General features: G+C 54.4%; 1 protein-coding gene across 2 annotated transcripts in view; it reads left to right on the top strand.

The window, feature by feature from the left end:
* The window catches only part of HTRA1 (HtrA serine peptidase 1), a 54,628-nt gene extending 34,699 nt beyond the window's left edge, over positions 1–19,929 (top strand). The window contains exons 4-9 of one of the 2 annotated variants that reach the window (XM_045068501.1): positions 12,562–12,756; positions 13,747–13,779; positions 15,164–15,278; positions 16,377–16,434; positions 17,779–17,877; positions 19,219–19,929. In XM_045068501.1, coding sequence (XP_044924436.1) covers positions 12,562–12,756; positions 13,747–13,779; positions 15,164–15,278; positions 16,377–16,434; positions 17,779–17,877; positions 19,219–19,387 — 669 coding nt within the window. In that variant the 3' untranslated portion in view covers positions 19,388–19,929. The remainder of the gene's footprint in view (positions 1–12,561; positions 12,757–13,746; positions 13,780–15,163; positions 15,279–16,376; positions 16,435–17,778; positions 17,878–19,218) is intronic. The other variant, XM_013055665.2, reaches the window with a different exon arrangement.
* Positions 19,930–20,834: the final 905 nt, after the last annotated feature.

Genomic DNA, 20,834 nt, shown 5'->3' with positions numbered 1-20,834 from the left:
GACGAATAAACCGCAGGCTGGGGACGGGCTGTGCGCGCGCCTTGCGCTGGGTCACTCTCGGGAACAGCTAAGGACCAGAAACTGGGGGCGGTGGGGGACGACTCAGAGCAGCCGAAACAGAACCAACAAAATTGGGCCTGAGGATCGAAAATCATTCCAAATGCTGCCTTGCCGCATGAGGCTGTGACCCAGCCTCCCAGGCTGTTTTCTAATAACCCAAGGAAATTGATGGGACTGTCCACCACGTCTGCGAGCTCAGTGGCTAACTTGGTGGCTCCAGCCTGGGCGCGTTTCCTGCCCCCACCGTCGTGATTTCATTCGGAGGCTGTCCCTTACTTTAAGAGCTATTGTCCTTCCTGAGGGTGGTATTCTCAATACTTTTTTTTTTTTTTTAAGATTCTTTCTAAAATTTATTTTAGAAATAAAATTTAAGATTCTTTCTAAAATTTATTTTAGGAACAGGGTCTGACTCAGGGCTTGATCCCAGGACCCTGAGACGGTGACCTAAGCTGAAGTCAAGAGTCGGATGCTTAACTGACTAAGCCACCCAGGGGTCCCTTGATATTGTTAAGGAATAGAAATAACCCTGGACATCTGTTGTCATGCTTCCTTGTCATTCAGCACCCCCGTCTCCTGAGAACAGCAGCTAGCATTTACACTGGGGGCTACGTCTCCCCCACTGGACAGTCTTGGTGGGACCAGTAGTCATGGTGGCCCACCCTCCTGGGGCCAGGGGGTGGACACAGGACACAGGACCCCTGGATCCAGCTGGCCTTCCCCTCGGAGGCCTCACAAAACCTGCCTGGGCCCATGGGCGATGCTGGTAGAGCCCCTGCGGCTGAGCAGTCTCCCCTGCCCCGCTGGGGCGCTGGGTTCCCTTTCTGACCTGATCTGTCTACTTTTCTTTCCATTCTTGGAACTCCCCTCGTGTCTCCAGTGAACCCCCGCCCCCCTTGGCCTGAGATTGCCAGCGACATGTCTGGGCTGGGGACCAAAGAACTCTGTTTTTGCTTCTCACTGCTGAGAAGACACATGTGCACTTACTTTCCCTGCTGAGTTTGGAGACGTCAGAGCTTTCAGAAGGAGGCTCGCCAGCGGAGCGGCCTAGTCTGTCCCCTTGTCCCCCACATCCCAAGTTGGGAGAAGAGGGTGCCCCCTGTAGGCCCATCCCCTCACCCACAGCCCGTTCTGTGCTCCTGCCCTAGGATTTGCACCTCCTCTTTCCTGGGGCTAGCCGCTGTGGGAAGAGGGGAGGGAATGCCAGTGCCAGGAAGCGGGGACAGTGTGCATGCAAACATTTTAATAGAAAGCAGCTTCGAGGGCAGACGAGTTCAGCTTCAGATACAAACTGTTTCCAAATGTGTTCAACATGACACGGGCCGTGTTTGCAGAACATTCAGAAATTTTATCCAAAGGCAGCATTTTGTCTGTGTAGTCCCCCCCACTCCAAGTAGTTCTCGAAGAGAGGGTGAGAGGGAGAGAGATAGAGAAGGAGGGGGGGGGGTCAAAGGAGAGGGACTTGGTCTCTCTAGGCCGGACTCCAGGACAGAAGTACGGGCATGTGCTGAAGACGGTGAGCGGGGAAAGCCACGTTTGTTAGCGGGGTGCCCCAGCTGTGTCCCTGAGGAAGCACCAGCAGAAAAGCCTCTGCTTCCCTTGCTGAGTCCAGCTTTTGGACCCTGTGCTGTCTGCCCTTCACACACGTCCTCGGGGGCCCGGCCTGATGGGGCACCCCCGCACCCCTCTTCCCAGCCTCATCTCCCTCCTCCCCTCTCCCACTCTGCCTCGCCTCCCCTCCTCTCTGGCCTCCCGGCGCCAGAGCTGCTCTCCTGGGGTGCAGGCCATGGCTCCCGGGCTGTGTCCCCACAGCTGTTCCAGAGCCGCCCTTCCCATCCTTCGGGTCCCGCCGGAAATTCTGCCCTGGACAGCCCTTCCCCCGGCTGCCCTGGGCAGCTCCCCACATCCCCACGCCGGCCTGGACGGCCACTCTGAGGACGGTCGCATTTCACTCTGCACCACCAACCCCCATCTCCTTAGCCCAGTCGATGGTTGTCTTACTTGCTGATTTAGGTCTCTGGGCGCTGCTGGAGTGGGAGGGACACGCCGGCCTGACGCACTTGTCAGGTGGTCGCTGCGGGACAGCGGGGTCCCAGGACCGGCCCCAGCGCTCTCTGCTCAGGAGGAAGTGAGGCCCACGGCTCTGAGGCATGGCTGAGTGGGGAGGCCCCGGGGCCCCTTCTCTGATGAGGGCCTGATGGCGCAGGGGGCCGGCCGCCACCCCACCTCCCCGGCCCACACTCGGCAGCCAGGCCTCATCCGATCCCCGGGGCCGCCCGCTTTGGACGGACACCCGGCCTCGCCCGGGCTCCGGCAGCCCTGTGGTCTCGGGCAATCGGAGTGCGGCCGAGTCAGGGAGGTTTCCTGTGGGCGCTCCCCCTGACGCCAGCAGGCAGGGAGACGTGTGCAGGCCGCCAGGTTGAGGCCTGTGAGGTATTTTTCTTCCCTCCCCACCCAGGCCTGCATCCGTCCCCGGCCACCTTCGGGCCGCCGGCCACCTACAGGCCAGAGCCGTTTGAAGTGGCTGAAGAGGAAGACTGCGGGGCGGGGGGCTGCTCTGTTTACACAGGGTCCTCTTACTGCTGAGCCCGCTTCTGATCCCTGAAGCTCAGGACAGGGGTCACTCGGGGCCGGGGGGCTGGGGGCGTGGTGGCCCTGGGCCTTCGAAGCGCAGGTGCCAGCAGCTGCTCAGCGGGCTCTGTCTCCTCCAGGCCTGTGTCTCAAGGTCTGGCCCGGTGCGCCGTGACTCTGTCCCGAGTCCTCAGCGAGGAGGGTCCGGGTGGCCCCCGGGACGGTGGCGAGGGCGGGGGTGGGGCGGCGCTCGGCGTGACTCATGCCCGCCGCTGGCCCGTTCTCCTCCGACAACCTGATTGTCGGAAGCCGCTGACTCAGCCGCCGGAGCCGTCCAGGAGTGAATCAGATAACACAGAGGCCGGGCTGGGACGGCTTCGCATCTCCTGGAGTCCGTCCCGCAGCCTCGTAAAGCGACTGGGAGCCTGGGCTGCGATGGCACTGCCGTAGTCACCCTCTAACTTCGTTTCTGTGTTTTTCCATTTCGGATTCTTTCCCTCGCTGCCTCTGTGCGGGTCATCTGTGGTCTCGTGCTCTGGGTGCCGGAGCTTCGAGGGCTGCCCTTGAATTTGCTGCCGGCGCCCGGGCCCCTGGTGATGTTACCAGGCTTCTGTTACTGTATTGATTTTTACCATTTTCAGGGCGTGGGAATCAATATTTCATCAGGGAATGTAAACCAGGCAGCGGAGCGGCGGCCCTCATTCCTCTGCGCGGCCTTTGTCCAGAGGCCGATGGGGACGTGGCCCCTTCTGCTGGGACTGCAGCTCCTTCTGGAATGTGGAAATGTTTCAGTTCCCCAAACTATCAAAACCGGAGCCCGTGTGTGTTCTCTGGCCTGGGTTCAAGAAGTTAGCTGATTGTTAAGGAAATTCTTTGGCTGTGTTTTTCTCTTAATATGGTAATGCCTTTTTTCACATTGGCGCTCTCTCGTCAGGGAATTGGTTAAGACTCTTATTTATGGTTCTGACAAAGCGGTTCCCGGGTTGTTGGGACTGAACATGTAGGTGCTGCATCCGGAATGTCTCCCGTCTCCATCACTGAGCGGGGAGCGGGGACATACACTGCTTCCGTTGGACAGTTTAGCGAGTACGTAACAATGCGGGAGAGTCCAGGGCTGGTCACCTGTGGCTTGCAGGCCACATCTGGCCCTCCATCTGTTTTTGTAAATAAAGTTTTATTGCGAAAGAGCCATGCCCGTGATTTAGAGTCTGTGGCTGCTTTTGTGCTGTATCAGCAGAGTAGAGTCGTTAGGATGGAGACCACATGGCCCATGAAGCCGAGAATACTTACTTTTGGGCCTTTCATAGATGAAGTTTGCCAACCCCAGTGTGAGACAATTAACACCTTGTCCTAGAGGAGCTGAGTGTGCTAGAGGCCAAATACGCTCATAAGACCCAAGCTCTAGGTGACCAAAGGGCAGAGCACAGAGAGGCTGAATTCACTTGCTCTGTCTCTTGGGGCTGGTGCATGTGTGCATGCGCGCACGTGTGTGTGTGCATGTGTGCATGTACATGTGCGTGTGCTCAAACTGTGTTTCTTTGCTGCTGCTGCTGCTGCTGCATCGCTTTTGGTGGATTAAGCAGAGAAGCTTTGTGTTTACTCATTTCTCTGCATTTTCAGTAGAATTCCAAGATGTTTTGAAAATGATTATCCAATTCCAAATCCAAAAGATCTTTTAAGGTCTCGGTGGTTCATTTTCTTCAGTTACTGTTTATTCATTCATGGATTCTGTAAGGCTTTACTGAGCCTCTGTCTTGGGCAAACACCGTATTAGGCCCTGAGCACGTATCAGCCACGCACAAGAGCCGCGTGACCCCGGGACGACAGGCAAGCGGGGGAAACAGAAAAAATGGGATATTAGCGTAACAAGTACAGAAAAGGAACAAACAGAAGAGGCAGGAGGCACGGAGGGCTGGGGAGGCCTCTGTAGGTAGTGTAGGCAGGAAGCTTATGTCTGGGGTGACAGGAAGGACAAGGAAGGACAGAGCCAACCTAGGGGAAGATTAGGGGGCAAGGCTGGACCCTGAATCAAGCGCAAACTTATTTCTCAGTGAGTTTATTAGAGCCCTTCAGAGCCCAAGCTACTGTTTCCGGTTATTAGCTGGTTTCTGTGCATATTGTCTACATTTCTTACTGGCCTTGTTCTTGGGGAATTCCTGGTCATATTCTGGAAAGCTCCAGTTTTTTATGTCAATCTCTTGAGAATCTGTAGGTGCGAAGACTTTGTAATGAGCTGCTCTTTTCATAGCAGTATAGATGCAATTTCGCAAATCTGGCTTCCTGCAATCACCATGGCCACCTTCTGTGGCGTGGGAGAAATAAGACATTCTGGTGAATTGAGAACTGATTATTTAATGCATTAATACATTAGCATTTAGTAATGCTTATCAAGTCACTCTTGTTATTTAAGGCACCAGAATCTGATAACAAGAGTGTGTGACTCATGGTATTTCCCTCTTTGCTTTGGCCACTGGGCAGCTCATAGAAACCATTGGTTTTGTGGTGAGAATATTCTCTATGACCCCATTTTATGCCACAAATATATGTTAATTAATTTAATATAATAGGCCTGTGTCACCGACCATCTCAACTGGGTGGTTGCTGTGCATTGTGCCCTGAATTGACCAGAGAGAGACCACTGCCCTTCCCTTCTGGAAGGCGCTTTTAACATCTGGCTTGTTCATTCTTTCCTTTTCCATTTTCATATTCACCAGTTTTTAAAAAACCAGTATTTATTGGCCAAAATCTCTTGGAGCAGCATCCATGAAGCTGAAGTCCGTGGATAAAAGTGGAGGGATCAGAGGGGCCGGTGTATACGAAAACCAGAGTGACTCTTGATGGAGACCATGGTTTGCCTCCTCCGGGTGCCACAGAATTTGTACAGTCACCGGCCGCTGGGCTTCTGCATAGAACTGTTGACATTTTGTGGTTTAAACAACAAGCGTAAGGGAATTTCCAAGATGCTCATGTTTCTGGTCACAGTTAGCTGGCAGGAGAAATATCACGGTGGGTTATGTAAACAGGGAGGACGAAGGTGGTCGTGTTTGCCTTTTCTCTTTCTGCTTGGACACGATCAGACTCTGTTCCTCTTTCTCTCTCCCCCGGACTCCCCACTTCTCCTGTCTCCCCACTTCTCCTGTCTCCCCCACAGCCCTCGGTGGAACAGCCTTAGATGCTGATGCCCAGCTTAGTCTGCTTTTCCGAGGGAAGCAAGCAGGTTCTAGAGCTCTGCTTCTTGCTGGGTATGGGGGATATGCTATTTTCTCCATCACATATTTTTAAAAGAAAATGAAAGGTTAGCATAACTGTTTCCAGAAAGCACGTTGAATCACTCGGTTGAGTCCCTGCCAACTGCTGCAACATTAGCCTTTGAAGCAAGCTTCAAGCGACACCCAGGACCAGCCTGGAAGCCCCGGGCCCTTGAAAATGGGCCTGCTGGGTGGCTGGCGGAGGCCATGGCTCCTGCAGATTCGGCAACAGAAAATATTTTTGTAACAGGAGTACTTTATACTTTCCAAGGAAGAAAAAGAAGTAGTTCACTTGCCTCATTAGGCTAAAAAAAATTTTTTTTTTCCTTTAGCTTTATTAGTTTGTTTCATCGTCCTTCTCTGCAAGCTTTGGGGAAGGAGGGAGCACTGGAGTGGGGACTCAAGGCCTATTAGGCCAAACCAGTGTGGCCAGAAGCTGCAAGACTGATGGGCCTTTGCTGTTAGAGCCTCTCTAGCCGACTCCTGGCTGAGCCGGCATCTGGAGAATTCCAAGAGTCCCCTCTCCGCTTGTGGCCCGAGCTTGCAGGCTCATCTGACTCCACTGGGGGGTTGTATGAAAAGAGATCTATTAAGGACTGTGGTGCCTCTTCTGATCTCACCAATTTAACCATCGTCTGCTAATAGGTTTTTTGGAAATCATCCAGGTCTTTTGGAAAGGACCTTAATTGTCGGAGCTGAGATGACCTTGGACATCACCATCCTCAATAATCTTATTTTAGAAGTGGTAAAACCAGGACTCAAAGAAGCCAATCAAATGGCCCAAGGTCATGGCATGATCTACTACAAGGCAAAGTCCAAGCCCAGCTGTCCTGCTGCCTGGGATGTGGTGCTCTTGGGGTCTGCAGGGGCTGAAGTGGCATATATGGTTGTGCCTGGGTGCATGTGTGTGTGTGCACATGTGTGTGTATGCGTATGCGTGTGCATATGGTATGTGTGTGACTTTGTCTGAGTCGTCTCTTCTGCACCAGCCTTGGCTGCTACTGGAGAAGAAGCCTGAAGCAGGCCATCACCCGGGGACCTTACTCAGCACACACCCAAATTTTCTTCCTGAGGGGCTCCAGGGCTTGTGATTCACTTTCAGCGTGAGTCCGGGTCCCATGCAGAGTCCTCGAAGCAGGTGGTACCGCACAGGCCTGCCTCTAGCCCCAGTCTGGGCTTCTCTGAGGATAATTCAGGCTCCCAGCATCGGAGAAGCAACACGGCCCAGGCCCTCACCCTGGGGACTCGTGAACTCGGCGTCCTCTGGCTGGTTTCCGTGCTGGTTGTCCTTCGACTCCCCAACTACCCTGTTGTGTGTCATCTCTGCTGCCCTCACCTGCCGCTGTGCAAAGGTCCTGTGCTCTGAGCATCCAGACAGCGAGCAGGGGAGGCTGGAGAGGACACCTGGGTGGGGGCATGGGGAGGACTCTAGTCCTGGTACTGCCACCACCTAACTGGGGGAACGTGAGCAGCAGAACAGGCCGGAGGATTGGTCCCACGGAGCAGCCGGCTCTAACAGCAGAGGGAATGACAGAGCAGGAGGCCCGTAGGGCACATGGACGAGGGGTGGGTTTGGCCAGGCTCTGCTTGGATCACTTGTGTCGTGCACTGATGAACACAAAAATTTCTTCACTGTTACTTTCTTTTTTCCTTAAAAATTCATTTATTTATTTTAGTGAGAATACTGGGTCATTGGAATAATAACACTCAGGCCATTACCAGTTTTTTTTAGAACCTGACATGGGGCTTGATCCCATGACCTGAGATCATAACCTGAGCTAAAATCAAACATGGGACAGCCAACTGACTGTGCCACCCAGGCACCCCTTGTGACCGTTACGGTTTTCCGATGAGGATTTTTCCTCTTGCTCCCATCTCTACCCCATAAAAACCTGCATGAAGGAGCATCTACTTATCAGAGCCCTTCCCAAACACAGTTAGGTATTAGGATTGCTGCTCTAAAATGAACCACTTTGCCCCAAGCTTTGGTGGCCGCTGGTGGCCGCTGCTCTGCAGCCTTCACCCACAGCAGACTGCTGGTACAGCCCTGGTCCGTCCACTCATTCCTAACACAGCCGAATCCTGGGGAGGGTAAGGCCATCGTGGGGGCCATGTTCCCCTTGCCAAAGAATGGTTGGGGGTAGCCTTATGACTACTTGCTGGCCGATGACCCAGGAGGAAGAAGGTGCTAGGCCCCACATTCTTTGCTCTTCGAAAGAGACTCATAGGGGAGAAGATATCCTTTCCTGCCACTGGGCATAGTCCTGTCTTTATATAACGCCCGGAATGGAGGTGGCTTAAGTTGATCCCACCTAAGGAAAGATGTCCACGAGTCTTTGATGTGACTGGCCCTCGCACAACCCTGCCCTTGAACAGCTGGACGTTTATTCCCTTTGAGTTGGGTTTTCAGTTACTTGCAGCTAAAAACGCCCTCATTATACACCCAAATCATTTTTAGTTCTGATCTCTATTTAGTTCTTACGGAACATTCTGGACTGAGCTGACCATGGCAATGGAGATTGGGACTTTGTCTCTTTTTACTACCATGTGACTCCAACCCATCAGACAGTAGGCCTAGAGGCACAGATGGATTGATTGATCTTCTCTGTGTTCACTGGGCCCGGCTTGTCAGAGACACTCAGTGGATGCTTGTCGAGAAAGTTCTCTTTCATGTTGGTGGTGTTTCATGGGAGCGGAGCTGCCAGGCCTGCTGGTTGTTTGTTGTAATTAAATGAATGGGAGAACCTTCTTTAATCACACTGTGCACCACCCTCTTCCAAGTTTTCGCATTAAATCTACCGCACAATTAGCATCCTGCCTATGGGTAGTACGTAGTCATTTAACACAGACGTGGTAAGTCTGGAGTCCGCACCCAGGACTTCTGACACCTCCCGTCCTCCCCTGGGCGAAGTCTTCCTCCACCGGCCCGGGTGGTAGTGGGCTGGAAACCCAGGTGATGGGGGAGTCATGTTTTCTTAAAGCCGCTCTCTGCGGTGGTGGCGTTAGTGAGGCCCCTCGCAGAGAGCCACCCCTGCTCTCGTCGGCATGAGCGTGGCCTTGAAAACGAGCAGCACAACGGAAACATCTCGGAGGACTTGGACCAGTCTCGAGCCCCATGCTCTCCATTGTGGAGCCTTGGGGATTTCCTGTGGGCATTTACGAGCTCTCCCAGCCCACCGCCGTGGTGTGCACACGCGGTTCACGTTGTCAGGCCCCCGGTGGTTCGAGAGGCTGACGTGGGAGTGGGATCCGCTCACCCCCTTGCCTCCTGCCACGCGGAGGAGAGATGTCTGGGTTTGCCTCACGGGCGTGCTGCGAGCCAGGCTCCACCGAGATGCTGGGGTGTGGGAAGTGGCTGTCAGGAGAGGGGCGCTTCACAAGGAGACTCGGGCAGAGTGTCTGCTCCGCGAGCCTTGGGGCGCCTCTGATGTGGGTGGCGTGGGGACCAGCCTTCGGACGGCGCTGCGGAGGGGAGCCGGGAGTGCGCGGACCCGTGTTCCCCATCCGGAGGTCAAGCGCGAGACCTGTCTGCGTTTCGTCTCCCCCAGACCCCCCGCAGAGCTCGTGTCTAGACAGCTATGGAGTCGGATGCTCAGTTACCGAGTAGGAGTCTGGCCAGCAGAGGCGTAGCTGCGTTGAGCAGACAGAGCCGGGGTGAGGACTGAAACCCAGAGGAGCCCCACTCCGACCTGGGGCAGCCGGAGGGCCTGATGCTCGTGGGGCCGGCAGCCCCTGTGCGGAGCAGGGGGCCAGATGGCCGCGAGGAGACCTGGCGGCTTCCTGGAGAGCTCTAAGTCTGGCCTGACCCACACGACCATCCCATGTCACCCCCTTGCAAGGGTTTCTGCCGACAGTTGGGTTCCAGGTTAACACGTACCTGGAGTGCAGGTCGGCCCGTGAGGAGGCCTGTCCTCTTCTCTAGCCAGGCTGCTCCTTAGCTGGGAGGGGTCGCCCTGTCTCGGAGTCCCGGTCTTCACGTCTGTAAAATGGGGAACACCTGCCCTAACGCCCACCTCCCCACCCCCACCTCCGGAGGCGAAAGGCGCCTTCCTTTCACATCTACCAAGTTTTCCCATTAAAAGCCCCGCCCCCTTGGGATCTGTCCACTTGCTTATTTCTGTCTCCGATCGTCCTTCATGATGTAGGGGATGCTTGAGGGAATAAAACTTATGCGAGGCAGATCTGATGTTGCCCATGGGCTCCATCGGTGCACATCTGACTGGCCACTTGGGACCCAGACGTCCCCTATTTTGTTTAAGGGAGAACTGGTTTTGGGGGAGACTCCCTGGTGTCCACCTGTCCAGGCCCATGTAGTCCCTTGAGTGTGACACCTTCACAGTGGTCTGGGGGTCCCGACCGCTCCCCAGTGAGCGCAGCAGAGCTGCTCGCGGGTCCCGGGGACCCTCCCCTCAGCGGGGTGTCGCTCCTCCGTCCTCACAGCTTCCGTGTTTGCCTCCCTGCCTCGTCCGCGGGGCCTGAGCTCAGACTTGGGAAAGAAGAGCTCTGGGGGTGCTGTCTTGAGGCCCCCCTGCTTCTGAACTCCGAGAACCAGGAGCCTGCTCTGCACCTTCCCAGGGTAGGCGAGGACTAATTAGGATCTCCACAGCCCTGCCCCACGGGACTTTCTGATGTGGTTCCCAGATTGCGGCTGAGCTGATGTGGGCTGGGCCCACCTCTCTGTTTGAACTTGATCTCTTGCCTTGAAGTTGGTGAAAAGCCAGACATACCCAGCCCCAGGAGTCTTTCTTGCCATGTCCCTCTGCCCAGCCCTAAAGGAGCAGCTGGGTCCCCAGTAGGCCTCCCCCAGACTGGCTTGGTGCACATCACGGGCCCCCCTCGCCCACCCGCTGTGACTGTTGGATGAAATCATTGCTGGCACGGGTGGCTGGCATGGGCCCAGGGTAAACAGGCCGAGCTGAGCTCGCCAGCGTGCCGCTGGACGCCGAGGAGCTCAGGGAGTGTGGAGCGGCAGGCCTGCCCCTTCCAGAGCAGCACGGGCACTGTGGCCTCAGGTGACCCCAGGGGTCACTGTTAGGGTAGCCCGGTGCCGCCAGCCTTTTCCTGGGTGGAAGGCTGGGTGACACGGGCTAGCTTGTGGGAGTTTAGTGGGTGGGGTTCCCTCACTAGGTCTGCACAGATCTCCAAGGCAGCAACAATCACCATCACTTCTGGGATGCTTACCTGTCCCACTGACAGGATGCGTCACACGAGCCAGGCGATATTCAAGGGCTGTTGGGGTCTTGTCACCTCCTTCTCACAACCAACTCATGAGAGCGGTGTGCCGTGCGTGGTAGTCCCATTTTCCAGATGCGAATACTGAGACCCGAGTGGTTGTAAACTCGGGCCAGGATCTAATCAGGCAGCCTGGCCGGGGTCTGTGCTCTTCACAGCTCTCCTGGGCCCCGCCCTGGCTGTGCTCTGAGAGGCGTTTCTTCTCAAAGTCAGTCTTAGATCCCTTCTTCAACGTTCCTTCCTCCACGCACTTTTTGGCCCAGTATCTTTCTTATTTGGGGTGGGGAGGGGTCTTTGTGGCACAGTGCTGTGGAGCCGATGGGTCTGGGCTCAGGGTCCCAGTCCCAGGTGCGAGTCTCTGCTCTGTCTCAAGTCACCCAGTCTCTTGGAGCCTCAATTGTTTCATCTGTGAAACGGGCCCAGTGATCACCTCACCTCACCTCATCTGCTCTCAGGGTGTCTGCTCTGAGCTGCGAAAGTAACGGCTCATTTCGACTCACCCCACCTTCCTGCCCCGCCCCCCACCTCTTCCTTTCTTTTTTGAGGTGGACAAACAGGAGGACTGGAAGTGCTATTTGCAGGAGGTCAGGGCCTCCTGGGCCTGGGCCTGGTTGTTTGGGGGCAGCTGCTCCTCTTGTTGGGGAACAAAGGCGAGAGGAACTCGGGAGGTTTGCTTGGCTCTGGAAGGAAAGGAAGGGGAGGGCCTCACCTTCCTCATGGACGCCCCAGCCCCGGCCGCTCCAGCTGGCTAGATCCGGTCTGAAGACTGGTGTGGAGCCTCTGACTGTGCCTGGCCTCCGAGGGCATGGGGAAGGGGCTTGTTGGATTAGTGAGTTCACTAGGGCCAGGGAGCAGAGGTGGTTCATGGAGGGTCTTTTCAGGCGAGGGGAGAGCCTACATCTTGGGTCTTGGTGCTAGTGGAGAGGTGGCGGGGGGGTTCGATGCCTGTCACCCGGATGCCCCCTCTGCCTGTCACCAGAATTGCCCTGTACTCAGTGTGGAGCCTCACCCAGTGGGGACTGTGCAGTTCCCGCCCTCAGGGCCTCTGGCTCCACAGGACTCTGGACAGATGTGCCTCTGATAGTGGGAACTGATCCTTTGCACCCTGGGGGGTGTGAGCTCAGGATCCCTCCACGCATCTTCACTCTCTAAGACGGCCATAGGCAGCCGGGCCCCGAATCCAGACTGTGTCTCCTAGTCTCAAGGTTTCATTAAGTCTGTGCTGATAGCTTCAAGATGTGTGACCCCGAGACGGCCTCGCGTGACCTTCTGTGTTTTCCTTGGCCCCGCGACAGCTTGCAACATGCTGGTGGCAGTGGGTGGGAGGGGCCGTGTGGCCTCGGCCTGGAAGGGATGGCGGGCCTGACCTCGCTTTCCCGCAACGCCTGTGGCCACGTGGCGCGTCGGTCCGTGCTGTTCACTGACCGCAGCGACGCCCACCTTGTGGTTCCAGGGACGGCTGCCGGTCCTGCTGCTTGGCCGCTCCTCTGAGCTGAGGCCAGGAGAGTTCGTGGTCGCCATCGGAAGCCCGTTTTCCCTTCAAAACACAGTCACCACCGGGATCGTCAGTACCACCCAGCGAGGCGGCAAAGAGCTGGGGCTCCGGAACTCGGACATGGACTACATCCAGACGGACGCCATCATCAACGTGAGCCCTGCGGGGTCGGGCCGGGCGCTCGGGAAGCCGGGCTTGGGGACCAGGGGTGGAGTCAGGGCGCTCCAGGTGCCGGGCAGGGAGTTCCCGTGGAACCCCTAGAGCAGATGAGGCCGAGGGGCCGTCCTCAGCCTTTGCCATCCCCAGGGGCTCCTGTGAAGGGGCCTTCAGATACGCCAAGGTCCGTAGCCCAGAGGAGCTTCCATCCCATGGCAGAGGCCACGGCTCCTCTGCTTCTAGGCCCTTTGGTGGAGCTGCTTTTGAGGCTTTGTGCAGAAGGGATGCTCATGCAGGCATGGACACTGCTGCCCCTCCCCCCGGGCCCCCCAGGTGTTCGCTCTGCCTTGGGGCACGGTCTGAGCCTTAGGCTCTTACTGACCGATGTCTAAGGAGGCCGGGCTTTGCTCCACACCGTCTCATCAACGGGATCTTTTTTAAAGTCACCCTTTTTTCCCTTCGGCAGTCATCTTACGGGGTAGGTGTTTCTAAAGAGTAATGCTCCACCCCCCACATCTGTTTAATAGATAAGACGAAACGCATTTTACGCACTTGCTGCCTCGAGTAGGTTTTATTCCCAAACTTTCCTGCGATCTGCATGAAGTCATGGAAAAAGAACAAACCGTGCAGGTTTCCAGCCCCGGCAGCGAAGCAGGGGTCGCAGAGCTGGGAGGTGGTGAAGTCTGGAAATCCTTGAGCCAGTTGGCAGCCGGGCTGTCGCCAAGAGAAGGAAGTAGTGCCGGGCGCTGTCGGGAGGTCAGAGTTGGCCTCTGGGCTTCGGAGCCGCACCCCCCCCCCCCAAAACATCTCATTTATAGCACATCTGAAACTCCCTGAAAAATTTTAAGATCCCTTTTTTCAGCAAAATATTAGGTTGACAGCAACAAATCTGAGAAAACCTGAACCCAGGGGCATGCCAGGCAGGGAAATACTTTGGAATATGTAAAGATAGGAACTCATAACCTTTTAATTTTTGCTTAATTTCAGTATGGAAACTCAGGAGGCCCATTAGTAAACCTGGTAAGGCCTTTTTTTTTTTTTTCTTTTAAAATACTTGTATATGCTATTTTTTTTTTTTTTTTTTTGCTTTCTTTTCAGACTTGAACTTGCCAAAGCACATTATCTAATTCTTTTAAAGTGAAATCTGTGAATGTACTCTATCTTTGCAAATTACCCTTCTTATCTTTTCTGAAAAGAGCAAGGCCCCTGGAGTCTGCCTGAGGACACGCTCCTGTTTCAGAGTTATAAATCAGGGCGGTGGAATTCAGGTCCTATCCGGGAGTAGCGGGAGCAGGAGGCCTTTATTTTGAAGGTGTCAGCACTTCCGGCCTGTTATAGAAAGTCGTGGCCTCAGAGGAGGTCTCCAGGCCGCTGCAGGAGCTGGCTTGGCTCCTCCACAGTCTTTGTCTTGGCCAGAGGCCCTCCCTCAAGACCTGGCTGGAATGAGGAGTTACACCCCCTGATTCCCCCCCGCCCTTCGCGCTCCTCGCCCCCCCCCCCCCCCCCCCGCCAGATGTCACTTCTGTCTGTATTTAAATACATATGCATCAGAAGGGAAGCCTGAGAATCTGTCCGAGTGAGGTCCGCACAGTTCAGGGGTCACCCAGCTCTATTCTCAAGTCCCTCAACGAAATTGAGGCCGTCTTTAGCAAAGCCCAAGGCAGCAGTGCCTCCTGGAAGGTTCTGGATGTTGGGGACCAAATTCCCAGGGCTCGCAGGAGGTACCAGGAAGGGACTGATGCTCCCTAGGCAGTTTGCCCTTCTCAGCCTGCGCCGAACAAACCATGTAACAGGAGGGTTAAAATGATGGTTGACCAGCGTGAAGGGAGTCTGTGCCTTCGTGAGTAGTGTTCACTGAACCTGTGAGTCTGTCTTGAACCGAAGCCTGTCCCCGCAGACTGGCTTGCTCGGGGATTTCAGGCTGGTCTGCGACACACAGAGGAGGGGAGGGGTGCGTACCCCGCAGCCCCTGCAGCACCCATGGCTGCTCCTGCCATTTTCCTGGGAACTCTAAGCGCTAAGGTTGTCCTCGGTGCTGTGGGCAGAGGCCTGTTAAGATCACTGAAAACGGAAGAAGCAGGAGGGTGTAGACAGCCACCTGAAGGACTCTGAGACCTGTTCCCTGTGGAAGGAGTGGAGAGGCACCTTGAAACTACCTGCTTCAGGCTGCTTTTACGGCATGGCGGTCCCCGGGGACTGAGCCTACTGTGTGTCAGGTCTCCCCTTGCTAAGGGTGGGTCCTGCTGCCCGCGTGATGCCTCCCCGCTCCGGCGCTGGGGAACCCCCCCCCCACTACCCCCCTCAACTCATTCAGGAGCTCAGAGACTTCCTTCACACTGACGACCTCTTCATCTTCTGCTAAACCTTGGTGCATTCAGAAGGCTGTTTCCATCTCGCTCTTCAGGACGGCGAAGTGATTGGGATTAACACTCTGAAGGTGACCGCCGGCATCTCCTTCGCAATCCCATCTGATAAGATTAAGAAGTTCCTCACTGAGTCCCACGACCGGCAGGCCAAAGGTAAAACACAGCTCTTCCTGCCGTGGAAGATTCCGACGGGGGAGGCCACACACCTGAACATGAGTCAAGGCTTTCAGATCGGAAAGGGAGATGGGGTGCACGGTGTTAGGCCCCTGGTATTGGGTCACAGGTGTCGGACCCTTGACTGTGAACGTTTCATATGGTTTAGTCTAACACGTACCAGGTGGGATTGGAGGTGATTTCTAGACATCGTTTTACTTCATTTAGTTCCTTTGCCCTGTCAGGTGGAAAGTATCGGTCCCATTTCTCTGATGAGGACACTGAGATTCAGGGAGATCATTCATGCCCCAAACGGCTATCGATCCATCTGCTTGGGGTGAGGCTGGGGGTCCCATGGCTCCGCGGGGGCCTGTGTGATATTCACCTTCTGCCGGCGGGAGGAGGAAGGATGGCAGCAGACAAACGGGCCAGATTTCAGAAACCAGTGATGTTTTCCTGCAAGTGAAGCAGGTGGCGAGCTGGGGAGTGACGGGGTTGTGGGGCTGGCATTCCAGACCCAGGAGTCACAGCCTCAAGGCCCCTCTCCCCCCGGGTGGGTCTTGTGTCTGGTGTGCGGGAACGTGCTGAGCTGCACAGACGGATGTGGAAAGAGGTCAGCCGGGGTCACAGTGGCCAAAGTGAAGGCCTTAGGGCACATGTCCACATGTGCGACAGGGAACAGACAAGTTCGTGGTCTGGTGGATGTCTTTGAGAAGCGTGTCTCGTGGTGGGTGGACACTGCCGGAGGGGCTGGGTGGGAGCTGTGGGACCGGGGAAGAGGCTCTCCCAGCCATGCACACCAGCGTGGGATGGATTTTTAGGAGGGATTTTAGGAGGGATTTTTAGGAGGGATAGAACCCTCATCAGATGTCAGGACAAGGACAGAGGAATCAGGTTCTCAGCCCTTCACGGAAAGGACAGGACTTTCCCAGGTCCCGCGGCAGGTGGGGTTCTGAACAAGATACGAGCCACAGCCTCAGTGTACCCCGATGGGCCCAACTTTACACTGCCAACTGAGGGATGGACTCTTGTAGCTCCTGGTGTCCCCAGGACAATGGCCCCCTGAGCTGACCTCTTGTCCTTTTGCTGCCACACCAGGCAAAGCCATTACCAAGAAGAAGTATATCGGCATCCGAATGACGTCACTCACATCCAGGTGGGTAAGCAGAACTTCGTGTCTCTGTCTTAGATTCGAATAAACCTGAACTTTGGAAGGCTCCCACTGGCCCCTTGACAGAGAAACCTTATGCTGCCTTAAGCATCTCAGTTTCTGGTTAAAATTAAGAAATTTTAACCGGCACTTGGGTGGCTCAGTCAGTTCAGCATTTGCCTGTGGCACAGGTCACGATCCCAGAGTCGTGGGATGGAGCCCGGCATCGGGTTCCTTGCTCAGGGGTAGTCTGCTTCTCCCTTTCCTGCTTCCCCTCCCCGCTGCTCTCGTGCTCTCTCTCAAATAAATAAAGTCTTCAAAAAATAAAATAAATAAATAAAATTGAGAAACATCAGGAAAGAGAGGAAGGGCCATGAACCTAGGCCTCTGGTTTTATCCTTCGTTGTGTGTGTGTGTGTGTGTGTGTGTGTGTGTGTGTGTGTGTTTGGAGTGGCTCCTTCCTTCTAGAAGATTCTGCCCTCCTTTTTGAAGGCAGCCCTGAACAGTGGGGCGTGTTGGTCACTCTCCCTCATGCCTTACTTTCACCACTTGTTCTGTTGAAACTCACATTCCAGGAGTGCCCCAAGCACCTCCTCCAGCCCAGAGCGCCCTGCCGTTCCTAAGCCTTGCCGCCTGTGGGCTGAGGCTACCGGAATGTCGGGTCAGGCCTCGATGACGGATGGGCTTGTTTTCCCCGAGCTAGTGGAAGGTGCGGCGTGTGGCTGCCCGCCTCGTAGCTTACCGGTGTTTTAACCTTGGTGAAAAAGTCCGGTATCATCACATGAGTCCTGGTGACTAAGGGCATGATTGAAAGGCTTATAGGTCATGTCAGCAAAGAGTAGAACATATTAACATATAGCATAGGTGTTACTATATTCATTATCAATTACTTTATTATTAATCAGTTGTGACTATATTACTGTGATTTAGATGCATATTAAATTTTTGGCCCTCCTGAATATACACTGAACTGCCAAGACTAAAATGTGAATCAGTTACTTGTCTTGGAACCGAGGGAGATGGAGGTAAGGAGAAGGAATCTAGGCCCTGGCGTCTGGCTTCCTGAGTTCTTCTCCCAGCTCTGCTACTTCCTGGCTTATGACCTTGGGAATGACTTGACCTCTGTGCCTCAGTTTCCCCTGCTCTAAGACAAGGATAACAGTGCAGGCATTTGGGTGTGTGGCGAGGGCCAGGTGACTGAATGTGTGTCAAGGCAATTAAAAGCAGAATCAAAGCTCCTGGAGGCATTTTCTGTTCGAATCCGGGACAGGAGGAGAAGCTGGGTGAGAGTCTCAGCGGAGCGAGTCCCCTTGTTCACTTAATGTTGAAGTCAGTGTGTTTCCTCCCAAGCAGCAAAGCCAAAGAGTTGAAGGACCGCCACCGAGACTTCCCAGATGTGCTTTCGGGAGCGTATATCATTGAAGTCATTCCTGATACCCCAGCAGAAGCGTGAGTTAGAATTATCTTCCCTTTCCCTGATGTCCTTGTGATTCTTGTGGATCGTGGGGAGGAGGCTGTGCTCTTTTCACATCGGCTCAGGTGGATGTGGAGATCCCTGATGACATGGTTGGACACCCTTGGCAGTCTCATCAGCCAGGCCTTCTCACCTCCTTCAGCTCAGGACTCAACAGCAAAAGGGTGCTTCCTGTCTTCAAAAGTCCTCACTTCATGAGGAGTCATTCAGGTGGAAAGAGTGATTATCAAACTCTTCATGGATCTCTGGGGCAGGCCTGGCTGGAGATAGAGGGTTTAAGGAGCTGTGTCCCTGATAACTTGGACAGTGGTCCCATTCTAGGCCCCCAGATGGACATATCTCCTCCCAAAGAAGCCTTCTGTAATTCTGTCTGTTGTCAGTCAGGCCATACCTGTCCACACCTCCAGAAAATAACCCAGGTAACATCCAAGGAACACGGAAGGAAGGAGCTCAACCAGTAGCCGCGTTTGCTACCTCGACTGACATACTGTGCCGAGAGGAGAGCCAGACCAGGGACCTGCAGACTCTTCCCTGGAGTCTGGGTCCGGCCCACCGCCCGCTATAATTTTATATGACCAGGGGCTAAGAATAGCCTTTCATTTTTGAACAGTTGAAAAAATTTTAAATAAGAGTAGTTTTTTATGATATATAAAAATGATATGAAATTGACATTTCAGTGTCCATAACTGAAGTTGACTGGAGTCCAGCCAGTAAACGGGGCCATGCTCAATAGTCCTACACAGCCCACAGTGGGCTGAGTTGTGAAGGATGCCCTACGGCCTGCAAAGCCCCAAATATTTCCTATCTGGCCCTTAAAGTTTGCTGGTCCTGGGCTAGACCATCAAGGACCATAATAGCTTATTAGACACTGTCCTATATGAGAGCGGAAGTTACGGCCATAATAACACAAAGGAAGGCCTCATAATAGAACGATTCTACCTGCTCCTCTGGGACCTGCCCTCTGAGTTGTGACACCTGTTACAGGCAGGCTGGCCACGGTCATGGTCCACGGTAGGTGATACATGGCACATCCTTGCCTCCTTTGGGGTCAGTCTGTCATCTGACCATACCAGTTCTGGGAAGGATTTCTGCACTGGACATGTTGGATGACTTGGCCTAAAACTCTCAAAGGAAATAGTACAATCCATTGGCATTTCGAGCCTCCCCGCATAAGTTAACTACGTTATCCCACTGATTGGCCCTGGGGATTCTAGGTTCTAAGCTGTGTCTCTGTCTACCTCCAGTCGAGAACCTCCCAGGGCAGTTAGACCAGGAGGCATGGAAGCATTAAATGTGTGTTTCCCTTTGTGTTGCAGAGGTGGGCTCAAGGAAAATGATATCATCATCAGCATCAACGGGCAGTCTGTGGTCTCTGCCAGTGATGTCAGCGATGTCATTAAAAAGGAAAACACCCTGAACATGGTTGTCCGCAGGGGCAATGAAGACATCATGATCACCGTGATCCCTGAAGAAATCGACCCATAGGTAGAGGCATGAGCTGGCTTTCATGTTTCTCTCAAAGACTCTCCAGTGGACGACACATGATGACTCTGGGCTGGTGGCACGGGACAGCCAGGACTTTGGACCACCATGTTGCTTGTCCAGCAGAAACACCTGGCCAACAGAATCCTTCTTGATAGTTTGCCGGCAAAACAAATGTAATGTAGATCCGCAGGCAGAAGCTCGCCCTTCTGTATCCTATGTATGCTTTTCCTCGCCAGCTTGGACTGTTCCTGCTTAGACAGTCAACAATGGTCTCTTCCTTTTACCGAGTCATCATCTTAGTCTGACTAAGGCAGTCGGTAGAGCGCATAGATGGAGGAAGGTCCCATGGGAGCCAGGATGGGTCTGGGCACGTTTATGCTTTTCCTCCCAGTTGGCACCCAGAGGAGGCTGAGGCCGGAGACCATGGGTGGGTGAACGTTGGCTTTCAAAATGGCCAGAGTTGCCGCTTTTAGGAAGCTCTTCAGAATGGGGAGCACAATGACTTTTGAGTTTGAGCTATTAAAATACTTCTTCATACTCTGCTTCCTGGTGTGCTTCTTTCCCCGTTCCCTGAGAATAGCTTGTCGCCACCTTTTGAAATGATTACAAGGTCAGCAGCAGTTCCTCATTAAGCCACAGTGTCGGTGCGGGGTTAAGCCTAAGGACTTACCAGTTGTTTCAAAATCATCACGTGGGGTTTTACCAGTGCTCGTAACTACTGTACTCGCCCATTCTGGCTTCATACAATACGGTTTGAGGACAGTTGCCCTTGCATCTGGAACTTTACAAACTGAAGAGAGTGTGTTGACCCCATACATCATGCAGTCAGTTAACAAAGATTTCCTGACCCTCGGTTCTGTGCCAGACCTGGTGCTGAGTCTAGAAGGGTCAGTGCAGGACAGGATGGAGCCAGGCCCTCTGTGACCCAAGAGCTCTCCTGTCCTGAGTTCCCAGAAAGCACAGGCTGAAGATGAGTCCTGTTGTCCTGGGTTCTGACATCAGAACCAGACCTTAAGTCTTGAGGGGGAGGTTAGGGCAGGGCTCCCCTTGGCATGGCCTCAGTCAGGTGCGGCTTTAAGCAGCTGGAGATACCCTGGTCTCTGTAAAAGCTTCCAGGAGTCTGGGAGGCTGGACCCAGCTAGATTGTTGCAGAAACTTAGCCTGAAGGTCAGCGCAGGCCTTTGTCCCTGTGGGGAGCACACACCGGAGAGGAGGCCCTACACCAGGAGCAGAGGGGAAAGCTTTTCACATGTTTGAGGAAAAAGGGGGGCCTTGGGTCGGGGGTGCGTTACAGTTTTTTAGACTGAGAGCTTAATCCTTCCTTGACCAGTAGATCGCCAAGGTCCAGTTCCTAACTGAAGAGGCTGTGGACAAAGGCCCAAATTCAGGGTAGGGGACATCCAGTTAAGCAAGGCCCTCACAGCAGCTGGGGGCCTGGCATGCCTGC

This window comes from Mustela putorius, unplaced genomic scaffold, assembly GCF_011764305.1.
Source record: "Mustela putorius furo isolate JIRA1106 unplaced genomic scaffold, ASM1176430v1.1 tig00003909_pilon_pilon_pilon, whole genome shotgun sequence".
NCBI lineage: Eukaryota > Metazoa > Chordata > Mammalia > Carnivora > Mustelidae > Mustela > Mustela putorius.
The sequence above is the reverse complement of the archived record's forward strand: the minus strand, read 5'-3'. Positions and strand labels throughout refer to the sequence as shown.